The 15,721-nt window shown below is 43.2% G+C and overlaps 1 protein-coding gene across 6 annotated transcripts in view; it reads right to left on the bottom strand.

Annotated features, from left to right (window-relative positions):
• The window catches only part of eya4 (EYA transcriptional coactivator and phosphatase 4), a 42,253-nt gene that overhangs the window by 24,585 nt on the left and 1,947 nt on the right, over positions 1-15,721 (bottom strand). For all 6 annotated transcript variants that reach the window (XR_011239275.1, XM_020092014.2, XM_020092013.2 and 3 more), the window contains exon 2: positions 13,546-13,606. Coding sequence is in view for 5 of the 6 variants with exons in the window: in XM_020092014.2 (XP_019947573.1) it covers positions 13,546-13,578 (33 nt within the window). In the remaining variant the exon portion in view is untranslated. The remainder of the gene's footprint in view (positions 1-13,545; positions 13,607-15,721) is intronic.

The following is a 15,721-nucleotide window of genomic DNA, read 5'->3' as shown; positions in this document are numbered from 1 at the left end:
CTTTATATTCAAATACTTTATATTCAAATACTTTATATTTACATCGAGGGGACCCTCTCTACGGAGGCCGCCATGTTTTTACATTAGTCCAGACTGGACAAACTAAACACCTTTTGAGTTTTTATGACAATTAAAGGCTGCCACAGGTTCTTTTTCATGTTTGGAAGGAGAGGGTGTGAAGGGGTGTTCAGCTGCAACATGCAATTTCAACACTAGATATCACAAAATTCTACACACTGTACCTTTAAAACGTAGCATTAAAAAAAATGAGCAGCAACAAGTCTTAACAGAAACAGTCCAAGTTAATCAAGTTAATCCAAAGAGCTCACTATGAACAGTTAGCTTAACAGTTAAGAGGAGCTACTGCTATGAAAACTGTTGCCTGTGTTCCTGAACTACTTGTTTCATTCCAACTTTCACACTTGCATATTGCGTAACATAGCATTTGTATTGTGTCTTTAAAGGGTAGGTTTGCTTCATAGTCTAATAAGCTTAGTTTATTGTATTGTTTTTAAAAGCACCACTGTGCTTTGGTCCAACTTGGTTGTCTTTGTGGCCGTGGTAATGCCACCGAGTTGAACTTATTATTTTAAGTTCAAATCTGTCTTTATTGACAGGATAGTAAGTATTGAATGGAGAGAGATGCAGAAAAGGGTCGGGAGCAGAACCCTGAGGTTGACTCACGCCTATGATTCAAATCTTTGTGTGTCAATCTGATAAAAAAGTCACGTATAATGTGGATCGAGGAAAATATGGGTTTAGAGTTTAAAAAATAAATTTCCGTGCATCTGAAATACACTAAACATGTGTTAATGAATTTGAACAGACACCAGGCATTGTCCAGTTATAATTTACAGCCTCACTCACAAAACTCTTTAATGTTACTGTACATGTACAAGGCAACAGAAAACAGCTGAGAGGAGTGACAAATGAAAACAGGCCTAGAGACCAATTTGGAACAGGGCCACTGTCTCCAACTGTGAACCAGCCACCTTTAGCTCAGTCACCATGGCGACAGCATGCAGCCCCACCCTACCACATTTATCCCCCAAATTCCCAATAAACACGTTGATTGATAGACTGCCTGCAGGCCTGTGCACACATCTATCTGTTGCCGTACGTGCACGTCCACATGCGTCCGTGTGCCGGACGTCAGAGTGCACGCGCAGGACGAGCTGTCAGAACAGATTAGGGTGTTGCCGAAGCGCTTGACAACTCAAGCACTTTATTATTAGCCAGGCAGGACCCAATCGGGAGGGGGTCGTCCAAAAACATCCCCCCGATGAAATATTTTCACAGCAAGCGGAGACGGTGAGCAGGGGAGGTGTCCCGAATCACGCCTGATGAAATAGATTAAAAAAAAAAAAAAAAGGAGGGGAGAAAAGAAAAACAAAACAGTAGCGTGGCATGGGCACAGCAGAGCAGTGAACTGTGCCAAGAAAGCAGGTAGTATATTACGACAGCTAAATGACAGGAGTTGGCTTTGGTTTTTGTTGACTTTAGGAGTGTTTTTAAAGTGTCTGACAGAGGGGCCTCGCTCCTTTTAAGAGGCCCTTGAGAACAACTTTGTTCTTTAACAGGAACAACAGCACTTTATCTTCCCGTCAATGGACAGTGAGACAGACAGATCCTCTTTATCTCATCTGTCACGGTGGAGGTGGTTGTACTCATTTGGATTGAATGTATTTCATTTAATTCTTTACGTGCATTTTTAATCATCTTTGTTTTAAAATTAATTAAATTCTTGTGAGAGATACAGTTTGCGAGTGACATTAAAAGCTACTAATTAAAGCTCATGAAAATCATGTTTATTTGTTCATGAGTGTGCCGACATTCCGATTTCTTCCAACTTCAAATGGCATTCACATGAATTTTCCGAAATCATGAACTCCGAAGCCATATGGACGCATAATTAAAAGTGTGAGGGTCTCTAAAACTCACTAATTTAATTTCATCATGTCTGCTCATACACGAGAGTGGTAATGATCTTCCGTCGTTAAAAACCAAATTCCTTAAAATGTTAAAAAAAAAAAAGGTATAGCCACATACACAAACCACACACACACACACACCTGTGCAATGTGATCACCCCCCACCCCCCTCCGCGGCACTGACTGCTGTGTGTCGACCACAGAACACACTCATGAAGGATGTTACTCACCACACAAACACATCCTCCACCTCTATCTCTCCTCCACATTATCTCTTTCTCTCACACTCACACACACACGCACCAAGTCTCACCCGATTACCTGCGGGCCCCCCCCTCCCCGTTCAAAGCTCTCCTCTCTCCCCATTTGTATGAGTGGTTATCGGTGCTGTAACTCAATCCCCTTCCTTTCATGTAAAATACATTGTGCTGAGCCTCCTCCCACCCTCCACCACTCCTCCTCCACCTCCACCTCCACACCCCCGGTCCCCCCCCCCCCAGCCCGGGGAGGTGTAAAACTATCCCTCTCTTTATGCCTCCAAAAATGCCCCTTTTTCAGGTGTAGTAGGAAGCTATAAAAGAAAAAAAAAAGAAGAAGTGGGGGAGTGAAAGGGAAGAACAGGGTGAGTCTGTGGAGCAGGGAAAAGGTGGGGGAGGAGGAGAGGGAGGAGGGAGGTGTTTGGTTGAAAAGGTACTCTCCAAAAACATCTCGCCCTCTCTCACCCTCTCCCTCGGTCTCTTTCTAGGTGTACCTCTCTCTACCCTAATATGCTCACGTGAAATTGCCGAGAGCGAGACTTGTTGTTGCTCATGATTTGATGACGCAAAAATGAACGTTTCTGTACCTCAGGTATCACATGGATTTGAACCTTCGCCCAGGGAGGGGGGGTAAAGAAACCGGACGAAAATAGAGCTCAAACTATACCCTGTGCCTCTACGTTGAACCCCTGAGACGATATGAACAGTCTGAGAAGTGAGGGAACAACATGCAGCGCTCCGAGACATACAGCACAGAGATGTTATACCATTCAAGAAAGGCTTATTGGGAACATGAGCTCATGCAGCTTAAAAACAGGACTACGTTTTTTCCAGTTCATGGGCTCTTCCATGCGACGTTAGAAAAACACTACACTGAGTTTTTTAGTCTAAAAATAACTTTGAAAACATCTCAAAAGTTTAAGGCTGCAGAAGTGTGAATTCATCTACGTTTAAACTACAGCAAAGATCAGTTTAGAAATATCTCCAACCAACCAGGTTATGTGGATGTCTCAACATTCTCCAATCACACTCAATGTGTTTGAGGTGGAGTGACTGGTAGATGGGATTGCCAAGAAATAGGCATATTTAAATAGACATATAAAACCCCCAAATGCATTTCATTATTTGCATTGGATTAACTGTTTCCTCTTTTTCCAGTGTTTGTGCAATCTCTTGTTTAATGTTTTGCAAAGCATGTACCCCTGTAAGAGCCTTTGCCAAAAGAGCGATCTATGTTGAATTTATAGATAATAACAGATCTCTTATAGGCTACATACAAACTGAGACTTCAGGGGGAAAAAGAAAGCAAAAAGCCTGAGGCCTCTGCTCCATGAAATCAATTTTACTTTCCCTAGTTATTCCTGAATCTCTCTGTTTCCATCACATTCTTAGCAACTTGCCAACAGCCATTGCAGAACAAGTTACTTTGCACACTGTAATCAATTACACATTAGTCATACAAAAAATAATTAGGCCTATATAATTCCACTAATCACTCATTACACTACTTCCCCCTGAGAAAAAATTAATCACATTACTCTAATGCATTCATGAGGAATGTGTTGCTTCCCTGCAGTGCCGACAAAAGACAGACTAATGATATGTGTGGGCTGCCTACACTGGACCAATGGTGAGCCACTCTTCTACATATGCTACCATGGTAACTACAGAATGTTTCCTGGATGAATTTCCAAATTTTCACTACCACCTTTTTTTGATTAGCATTACATGATGAATTTCCTCTGCTGAAATTACAAGCTCATAAATAATAATGAAAATAATAAAATAAAACAGCAGGGGTGGTCAGTGCACCTTAGCCTCAGAGATTTTTTTATTTTTTTTAAACGACATGCTGTGAATACACGTTTAGGGAGGAGAAGCAGTAAAGGAGAACTTCAAGTAAAAGGCTCCTCTCCATCCTGGTGGTCTTCATAGCTGCCATTTAAATTGGCTCCTCATTGTCTAGAAGAGTGAGGGGATCACAGACATGATTTAATGCAGCTTTACTCCGAGGAGACAAATGAAAAGTCACTGACGGATGTGTGTTTGTGTGTGTGTGTACGTGCGCATGCGTGCGTGCGGGCCGGTTCTGCACTGTTAATTGTGAAGCGTTTGGCCTCGACTGCCCCTACTCAGCTAATCTGATGAGAGTGATTAAAAAAACAACTGGGGGAAACCTAAACCAGTCCACGGCTGACCAGACACACACACACACTCACACTGGCCATCACTCAGTGGTACAGAAACACACTCAAGAACACACAACGTGAGATGTCTAAAGACACAATGCACATGAGTAGAAAGTCAGAGTCTGGGGGTAGATGAGAGTGAACTGAGTGCATCAGTGTACAACTGAAATAATAAGTTGATTAACAGTTCATATTTCTTTATAGACAAAATGATTCATCAATGACCTCAGCTGCCCTAAATAATTGATCTGAATGACTCAATGCACAGGTCAATAGATGACTCCATGTTGCATGTGTATGAGTCACAGCAGTCAGGGCAGGGTTTAGTCTCAAAGGTAGATGTTGTCACGGTCTAAAGGATATAACCTTACATATATGTCCTCATTCTATACCTGTTTGTTAACAGTGGTGATTTAGGTTAAGGTTTTTTTCCGATATGCTCACCTTTATTGAGAGGTTAGTGTGAATTTGGGGAAGACACGCAGAAAGCCTGCGTCCGCTGCAGAAGGACTTATTCCTTTGTTTGTTCAGAGGCAAGTTCACCTGGTAGCGCGGGTGCCCCCGAACAAATCTATCTTTAATCTGTTTTAAAGTACAACAACCAGCTCACAGAGGGGTGAGTCAGCACAAACTCTTGGTGTGAAGCCAAACTTTATTTCTAATAGTAGGGCAGCTAACGAGGGTTGCAAATAAAGATGTCAGACTGAATTCTGGGAAAAATGGTACAAAATGAAATACAAGTCATTTAAATGATTTTTATTTGATATTTGATGAAATGTTGCAGCTACGAACATGAAAAGATGGGGCAAGAATCTAGTGTTAGAAATCTTACAGCTATTTAAAGAGGGAATTAAGTGCATGGGGTTAAATATAGTTAAACTCAGTCCAGTTTTAAAAGAAGGCTAAACATCGTTGATGGCTTGTGTCTTTATTATCTGACCCAGAAGCAATACCGAGACTTTGGACACTAGAATGGCTCTCGGTGGAGGACATACCTCCGCCAAGGCTCGACAGCCCCCTTAAGAAAACACATTTAAATTCACTAGATCTGGATTTTTATTTGGATTTGCACCAAATGGCACACATTTTGCACTCATAAACATCAGTCCCCTTAACATAGTTGAGTTTTTTCATCGTGAAGTATTCCCTGAAAAAAATCAGGAGAAATGTTCTTACAATCTTAAAGAAAGTGAAATTCCTGGATCCACCCACTGATCCGGTCCACACCAAAATTTTTGGGATTTCTGATTTACCTCCCTGGCTGAGGTGGAAAAGGATGTCCTACTGATTTGAGAAATTTAATCAAGCTTTTACAAATGGATCAACATCTTTCAGGCCTTCTGCTCTATATATAACTATAGGAATTGCAGTCTGTCGACACGGGGGCCAAATCCTGAGCCACCATGGTGTCTCACTATCATGAGCTTCATTTTATTTTATCTATTAATTATAGGACAAGGATCAATTCTGAATGGGAATTAAAATAGGGTGTTCTAGGGTTAAGTAAGAACCTACAGTGAAAAGGAAGGGTTTTGAAATACATCCACTGGTATTCATGTGGACTCCATGTCCTCTTACTAGAACAGTGAGAGCTCCTCTCTCTGCTGCTGTGTGAGACCTGAAGAAACACAACACCGTCCTCCTGCAGCCCCCCACCCCACCCTGTCCTCATCTCCGAACCCGACCGCAGCTACCGCACCCCTCCCACCCCCCAGCTCGGTCCCCCATCCATACCGCATTCCCCCTTCTGAATGCACCGACCCCTGAGCACCTCTACATCCCATCGAGAGAAATCAATGAGGTGTGTGTGTTTGTGTGTAAGTGTGTGTGTGAGTGTGTGTGCATCAGGAAAAGAATCACATAAGAGTGCAAAGGACTGAAAAGCAAAACGTTTTTTGTGTGCTAGGATCGGGTCTAAGAAAGTCTGAGTGTACGTGGTGGTCAAAACTTGTGTGTGTGTGTGTGTGTGTGTGTGTGTGTGTTTGTGAGCCTGTGTGTGTAAGTGCGTGTCTATGGCAGCAGCAGCAGCACCATCAATAATTAAAGCTAATCTCATTAGACCTCAGATCCCTTTCAGACGCTTTTAATTAAATGATGAATGGCCTCCCAGCTGCCTGTTAAATAATGCTGCTCATGACATCACAGAGTGTGTGTGTGTGCATGTGAGGGCTACAACATAAGGTAGATGTCCTTAAGACAAAACACATGGGGAGACACATTAAGACAGAGACAGAGAGGTACGCTGTCCCATCACACACATGCCATCTGCTCTCAGATCCAATATGCAGCCGATTATTAGAAGTTACCGCTGCCCTGCGCGCCGATGAGAGCAGGAGTTGAGTGTCTGAGAAGTCGCAAGCTGTTCCGTCATACCAGGCCCTGAAACACTTCATATCGTCTTCCTAATAAAATCACTCACAATACCATATGTCTGCGATGAGGGAGAGCGAGTGCAGTGGCAAAGAAAAGAGAGGGAAGGGCACGAGAGTCCATGACGGGACAGTGAAGAGCTCCGAGCTGTGAGAGAGATAAAGATAAAGGAAGACAAAGAGAGGGGGACCACGGGCCAAATTCGAGAATGAGAGCAACAGGTAAAGTAGAGGACAGGTAAAGGGTGCCAAAGCGCCCCGGGCCTCCAGACAGTGTGGACCTGGCTATGAGAAAACTCATAATCCCTTCTGTTTCTCACTCCCCCCTCCCTCCTCTCTGCTCTCCCTGTCCCTTCCTCCCTCCCTCCCTCCCTCTGCTCTCGGGCCTGGCTCTGTATCGGATTGCTGACTTCACAATAGGCCCTGAATCATCACTCCAGCCAGAGACGCGCAGGGAGAGACGAAGAGGCGGGCGGGGCCGGCGGAGAAGGAGAAGAAGGTGGGGACGGGCAGACAGAGAGACAGGGAGATGGACAAAAAGAAAGAATCAGGGACAGGGAGGATAGAAAGTGTCTCTCTGGACATCAATGCTGCTTAGATCCAGTTCAAACATGGTCACAAGGACAAAGGTGATTCATGAGAAATCATGGCAACATAAACTAAAAAGCTTTAATATGTTGTTCGCTCTGTGACACTTCATGCTGTCCTGTAGACTGTAATCTTTTACCACCTACTGTCGCCCCTGTGAGATGCTAGCACTATGCAGAACGTTGGAATACTGCCACAACTACGAATACGAGTTTTATTTAAACGAATCAGAGACATATTATGTTTTGATTTGAGTTGACTCTTCATCTTCTTGGTTACAGTTGTAAAATCAAGCCAGTTACAATGCACAGCAGAGCATTGAATTAAAAATATGAAGTCTTCCTCTCTTTCATGCTTAACTGTCCTTCAGGCTTAATCCCAAAATTGTACCTTAAAATATTCATCAATAAATGATTGAGCACTCCTTCATTGTAAGGGTCTGATGATTTGTTCTAAAGCTAGGGTTGGTAATCCAAGAGAAAGGGGAGGCTAAACTTTGAAAATGTGCAACCGATACATCCCACCCCCTCCCATCGACCCTCTCAGCAAAACTATGCCCCCAAAACAGACTGAACAAAAACTGGTCTTTCTTTTCTTGCTTTGTTTTGCAGTGGAGGTCATTGTCTATAGCGGAACTGGGAATTTTGGCTGCACAAGTGGTTGCCATTATTGGAACGATTGGTTGTGTTCATTACATTCCTGAGTGGGCTCCAGACACTGGGGTTTTTCTGTCTTCTTTTACTTTGAGACAACTTTAGATATTTTTGGCTTTTTGGATGTGAAGAGTATTACAGAAAATAAGATTAAAACAAATGAACAACTCTATACCTTTCAGGATTAATGTTAGACATCAGATTATTAATGCATTGATCTGATTTACAGGATATAATGGACCTTATCCACTAAGTGACAATGGCTCCGCTTTTTAACAGTCCATGACCTCATATTACAATATGTTAGAATAGAGAGCATTGGCATTAGATGCTCAGTATCAAAGAATATTCAAAATGTATGTTTTAAGAAACATAGTTGGATTGGTGCATCTACAAAGCAGATTCTGACAAATTCAACCAAGTCATTTCTCCAGTAGTGAGATTTTATGCAGGTCTATGGTAATAATTTGTCAATTAATCAATTAAATGATTAATTGCTACAGAATTGACTGAAAACAATGCCAATCATCAAGATTGTTCATTTATTCACAAACAAAACAAGGAATTCATTTGAAATTTTGTAATGTCATCATCCAGAAGAAAATGTTGTTTGTGTTAAACACACACGTCACACAATCTGTAGCAAATATGTACATTCAAAAAAATAAAGTATATGTACAGAGACAATTACAAGGTAAATTTAGTGGTATTAGGTCAGTCAGTACAGAGACCCCGGTTACAGCCCATCTGGCCTCAGCGACCCCTCCGCTACCTCTGATCCGACGCTGCCGAGAGGGAAACACAATCTCCCCGCACAGCGGCAGAGGAAGTTCTCGCGGCAGGCGTATGAGGCAGGTTCCTCCGTAACCAAAGCACAATTGTTGCAATTTCATTTCCTTCCCAGCAAAATGAGGAAATATGCTCCTTTTTTTGGTAACCACTGGCAGATGAGCAGAGCGCAGCGAACAAAAGGTGGGCTGTGCTATCAGGGGCTCTACGAGTGGAAGTTACTGGGAACAGAGAATAAAATGTTTTACGAGCAACAACTTCTGCTCATTTAATTTTTGGAAGCGTCGGAAATCATTGTCATCGCGTTCTTTAAGAATTGACTTCATCGTGTTAAAACCGAGAGAAGTTTAACATCTGGCAATAATGTGATCAATAAAGCTAGGAATGTTGGCGAGAAACGATGAGCTCTGATTGGCTGCCATTAAACAAGCGGGGTCACAATATGAGACAACCTGCACCCTCCACTCAGATGACCTCAGCTGTCCCACACCACAGAAAGTATATGTTTAAAACAGAGCAAGAAACACCTACACACACACACACACACACACACACACACACATATACTCTCACACAAACACACACCGCAGACACTCAAGCACACATATCATGTGGTTTCCTGTCTGGTGCGTTCCTCTAGAAAGCCCACGCCGGTTGCTCCGGGTTTCTAGATGGATTCTCCAGTCTGTTTGGGGGGTTTTTGACTCTGTCAGACGGTGATCTGCTCACAGGCCGTCTGTGACCCGCTGACCTCACACCTAGCTAGCTTTCCCAGGCCGACCAGACTCACACTCAGCTCTCAAATATGAGTTATAGATGACCTGCACCAAGCCGAGACTGAATAGTTCTCAGCGAAAGACAGATGTTTCAGTTGTTCCGTGCACCTTCAATAAAAGTAATGTCAAAATAAAGGCTTTTCATGAAAGTGGGATCATTTATCCATGGTATTCACTTGGGCTGTCACAAAACTCAAAAAATCACCAGTGGATAAATCTAATACTTTTTAAAATTGTAATAAACCGGAGAACATACACTGTAACATTAGAAATGTTGAAGAAATAATTGATCATGTTGGGAAATGCATTTATTAGCTATACTAATAAACCTTATAGGAAGTTTGGTACCACAGTCAGTAGCTGATTAGCTCAGTATGAAACCTGGTGGAAGGATGAGATGTGGGCCAAGAAAGACACCATTTGATGAATCCAGGAATTTTTCTGTTGGACCACATTCGTTACATTTGAGTGATTTCACTTATTTTAGTTTTAGATTCCATTTGTCACTATATAACTTGATTAAATATCACAGATACTGTAAATAAGTTCAGAACATACAGTATAAATACATTAGGCGAACTGCTTGAACAGCTGTCTGTGGAGATTATGCTTCTCTAAGTATGTCAGAGGGAAAAAAACAAGGGGCATCTTAGGATACACAGTTTTTAAACACTCTTGTTTTCCTTTCTTTTCACGCTTCTCTTTGACTTTATCTCCCTTTTTGCCATATAATGAAATCAAGAATCGTGGCTTTTATTTCATGATAATATTAAATGTCCCATATCTTTCCTTCCCCCGGCTCAGACGGAGGTGACCAGGAGTCTGAACGTCAGACCCTCCCAGCAACGCTCAGCTGTCAACTAAACATAAATCTTAAAAGAATCACTGTACACTAAGCTGAAATTGAAGTGCGCCTCGGTGCCACAACCAGGATGCCAGCCTACTAGAGGGGATGCCAGTGGGTAGCTGTTACACTCCACACTTCTGTGATCTGTGCACATGCCTTGTCGCTGGGCAGACTGTCCATGACGCCAATGCAATCTTGGCAATCGGGGTTGGGCTGTGCTCGTATTTAGCTACTGCTGCTGCATGTAACTTTGTGTGAATGTGTCTGTATGGGGTTGTAGGGGTGAAAGAGGGGTGCAACCCGACCCCTTTTCCTCCTCTAAATCTCCCTCTCTCTCTCTTTCTATCACACACACACACACATGCACACACATGCACGCACACACACACTGGGACAGCTGCCATACTCAGGGCCTCTCCCAGTGCACCAGAGGAAAAAAGGCTATGGCTAAAAGGGCCTTTTTTCTCCTCTTTTTTCATCATATCATCCCCCTCCATCTTTTTTGCTTTTTTTCCTACTGGTGGTCATACGTTTAAATTCTGCAAGGCCCCCCGGGGTCAACATATGCCGCCGCTGCCCCCCATCTTTCACTGCTTCCTACACAAGCCAACAGACTGGAGACGTCAATCAGGGCTCTGTCGGATCAAGAGTCATTGAGGGACCGTGTGTGGAGTTTGTGGGTATTTGGACTTCTGCTGGTCTATGTTTCTTCAAATACAAATCAATACCAATGATTTCAAATAAATGAAATTAAATAAAACATTTCATCCAAGCTGAATCACTCTCGTCAGAATCCTCCGAGCATCACTCCAATACAACGACGTCAACAAAACAGTTATCACTTTTCCTCCGAAGCTAAACAAGTATGTGACAACAGGTGGAGTGAGACACTTAAAGGGGCTAAAAGTAGCATTACAGGGTTAACCACCGTTGGCCCTGCCTTGGGCTCCTTCCAAGCGCTCCCAGAGGACCCCAGACGGCAGGCTGGCCTTCGGCGAGCAGGCGGCCGGATAGGACGCCTGACCGTAACCCAGATGATGTGCGATGGACGGGGTGGGTAAAAGGGCTGGGGGGAGGAAGTAAAGGGACGGGGTTGACTATAAAGGGTAGAGGGGAGGGGTGGGGGGGTGTCAGGTATCAACAGACAACTCCCCGAAACTTTGTGTGTGAGGTCTGCGCTGTTTTCTCAGTCACTCGAGACACGCCTGCTTCAATGAAGTGGCAGAGAATGGACCACTTTCAGTTAAAATATTCAACAAGAGGGAAACACTGAAAGGAAATTAATTGTAACCGCTGACATTACTTCACAAATTGAAACATTCATGTTCAGTTGAGGTTGAATTAAATTAGTGAAAGCTGCCATATAATGCCATATGACAATTGACTGTTAACTGTTCTGACATAGTTAATCATAATAACTCAATTTTGAAGCTCAAATGCTATATGACTCTTGACATCTCTGGGTTTTGGAATGTCAATGGGACAAAACAATTTCTATATATCAGCTCAGGCTCGTAATTGTTTGATGTCGCCTTACATGGCAGCTGCAAACATGTTTACTTTCTACCAAGTAGTTTTCACCCCTGTCTGTTTGTTTGATTGTTTGTCAGCTGCTTTGTTCGTTTTGTAAAAACTAGGTTTTTCATCAGCATTTTTGTTGAATAATTTATTGATCTTGATGAAAAATATCAGGCATGCTTAGGGGACTAATATTGATGTGTGTACAGATAAATTTAGTGCAGATTTAAATTAAAATCTGGATCTAATGAATTTAAATATGGTCTCTTAATAGGACTGATGGGTCTTGGCACTGTTGGGCCATTCTAGTTTCCTTATATTATTGTGGTGCTCTTGTATTTGACACTCAGCGTACCTATATAACTGGAAATTGTGGGTTTATTGTACATTGTATACACAAATGTCATCAGATCATTGATACCTGATACAGATTTAATGATAAATTCAAGACAACTAATCAAAATTAATTGACCAAATATCAGATTTTTGTAGTAAGTTTGAGCAAAACAAATCTTAGGTCTCTCATCGTATAGGTCTGTGTGGTATATGATTAAAATCTGCCCTTGTTCTGAGGTCTCATTTCCAACCTGAACAATTAATCAATGTCTTTGAGCCGCAGCTCAGATTCACATTATAAATGATATCACTGCCCTATTTAAAGCAGGTGAAGTAATTGTGGAATATGGACATCAATATTTGATCTGTAGATGGCAGCAGGACAAGATGGATGCTCCTCTCCTCATCTTCTTTCTCTCCGGCTTTGTGTCTTAATTATTCACTGCATGTTTGCGTTGCCGCACTCGTGCGCTGTACAGTTCGTGTGAGTGACAGTTCTCCAGCGGGGTCAGCTCGTAATCCAACCCGGGGCGAGTCTGACAGAGCAACACAAAAAAAGTGGGAGAAAAACAACATACTTCATGTGCTCTGTCCCACTTCGTTCTATTATTACTGTCGAGGCTGGCAGGTCAGAGAGAGAGAGAGAGAGAGAGAAGGAAAGAGAGAGAGAGAACCAGGCTTGATGGAGGAGGAGGAGGAGGAGATGAAATTACACCTGTTCTGGTGGCTGACTAACGACTTTGAAATGCGAGTGGACCTCGCTCGCCGCCAAAATCATTTTCCCAACAATACGGCCTGATCTTTAAACAAGCAGAACTGGGACGCTGTGCTGACGCAGAGACGGCGTGCTGAAGTGAGACACTAACCAACCCTCAGGCTGTGTGTGTATGTTTGCATGTGTGTGTGTGTGTGTGTGTGTTTGTGTGTGTGCGGGTGTGTGTTTGTGTGCATGATTGAGGTTTAAAAGATATGGAAGAGACACAAAATAAATCCAACTTTTGTAATCATGAATTGACTTGAATTACATGCACACATTTGTGCACGCTCACCCACGGTTCCTAAAGTGATGTATATGTCCAAGTCACATTCACACCGACTGCTGCCATATGGTTACTGTGGCCTCGCTGAACCACATCTGCTGTGTGTTAGCACACACACACACACACACACACACACACGGACAGACATGCATCCCTCCACTGCACCCATTCCTCAGACTTGTGTGGCCGATACAAGGTAAACTCAACCCCCCCCCACCCACACTCACATGCATACAGTAGCCTTTAACTCACCATCTGTTCGTTGAGGTCCTGTGAGGCCTCCATGGCTTCTTGGGTTGTGATCCACTGCACACTTGAGGGGCAGAGAAGAAGAAATATAATGTGGGTCAGTGGATTGATCCATTTTATTTACTGATGCACGTCTATGAGCGCCAACTGTTTTGTGGGGATTCTGATGAAGAGTGTTTTTAAAAACAACATCTGGATCTCACTGCCAAATTTGATAACTCATCCCAACCCAAACCCATCAAACTGTATTAATTTTTTTTCATGTCTCTGGGCATCTGTCGGTCAGGCCGTCTGTCAGTGTGTTTATGTGTGAGCAACAGGAGACTGGAGGAGGGAAGCAGCAGCTATAACTTCAGCATATCATCTTCGGGCGAGGGTGAAGTGGAGAGATAATTGTAGAAGTAAATATCAACAATGAAAATGGAGAAGTGTAAACGATACGTCGGCTTGGCTGGCTCAGGACCACAGACACAGTGGCTGGTTAGTGTACGAAGATGGCAAGTGACCCTATTAATACTAGACAAGGGACAGGTTGGTGCTGGAGTCTGGAGCGACACAGGGGCCAAGGTGATCGTCTTCGGCTCGGAAGAGATGTCGCAATGAGAAAAAATGCAGAAATTACATTGTGACGTTGCAACAAAAGGCTGAAAACAATCGTAAAACAATCATCCCAACGGAACGGCACAAAATGGCTCCTCTCGGCTTTATCGTGCAAAGGCCGCTAGAGCGTTTGACGGTCAAACAAAAGAGTGGGCTGCAAAGATACGCACTCTCATGAAAACACAAAAGTCCTTCCCTGTCATTAGAGCTGCGGTTCCCACAAAGTGTGGTTAAAGCGGCACTGAATCATTTCCAGTTTTTCCCCTGCGAAAACCACATTTTTAAGCATTTGATCTATTTCACCTCAGCTAAAGTGAATAATATTTTTTCTGCACCTGCACTTTGAGGGACTGAGAGCGAGCTGCACATGATGTGCTCGCTGCGCAATGTTATTGAGGATTTATGCCATAAAATGTGGTCAGCGAGTGAAAGTATAATGAAACTATATATCATACAGTTCAAAATGGTGCATATGTGAATGCAGTTGCATTCATACTAAAGGAACATGAGGGATAAAGGAATGTTTTACTCTTCATTAAACACTGGTCAGGTTGGTTTGTCCCAAAAACATGGGTTATAAACATTAAATTCGAGGATTATGTGACTTTTTAGTTACTTCAGTGTGTGTGTGTGTGTGTGTGTGTGTGTGTGTGTGTGCGTGTGCATGAGTGTGTGTATGTGTGTGTATGTGGGCACGATCCTTTAAACTCACTGGCATCCTTTTAATTTTTCATAGCGTTCAGCTCCTCCTCGCCTGAAACCGAAGACAATAATGCGTCTCTCAGGTGAATTGATTTGTGCCCAAGCCTCCCTTGACCCCCCCACCTCAACCCCTCCCTCCTCTCACCCCCCCACCCCTCTCTCTCTCTCTCTTCATCCCTCTCTCTCTCACCTTTGTGGAGGGCAGAATCAGCTCTCTATCTGGTTGCCTTTCACTCTCTCCTTTATTTTCTTCTGGAACGGGGATGTGTAGTGAACCATGCGCACACGTAAACCACCCAGAGGAACATTAAAGTGTTTAACTTATATAGGCTACTATATATTTATACGCAAGTTTAATTCACATACTATAAATTAAATGTAACACTCATGGGGAGTAGAAGGATTGTGCGGATTATGATTTCCCTTCATAAATAATACACATATATCATAGCTGGTGCTTTTTAAAATTAAATAGTGTGAATTGCTGACAGCCTACATGGTTTGATGCCCACCACCTTGTATAAGTGCATGTGTCCCACTGCACATGAATGCCTCACACGGCCCTTTACAACCAGCCAGCAGTTACCTGACACTGCACAGGGAATCAATAATGCCTGCCATTTCCTTCTGAGTCCCAGAAGAGAGAATTATATTTCTCACTATGGTTATTGACAGCGACTTAAGAGACACGCACGGGGACTGCGCAGGAGCAGAGGGTGGACTGTAACATTGTGCTCTCTAACAGGCCTGTACTGCGGTAATTTCACGCTATAAAAGCCGAGGAGAGGCGCACGCAGGACAAACCGCAGACTGCTGCTGGCTGCAGGGACCGGTTGGAGCGAAAAGTCTGACACATATTACATTCGACTCTTAGTTT

This window comes from Paralichthys olivaceus, chromosome 19 (assembly GCF_024713975.1).
Source record: "Paralichthys olivaceus isolate ysfri-2021 chromosome 19, ASM2471397v2, whole genome shotgun sequence".
NCBI classification, from domain to species: domain Eukaryota; kingdom Metazoa; phylum Chordata; class Actinopteri; order Pleuronectiformes; family Paralichthyidae; genus Paralichthys; species Paralichthys olivaceus.
Note: the sequence above shows the minus strand (reverse complement) of the source record. Positions and strands in the feature narration are given on the sequence as shown.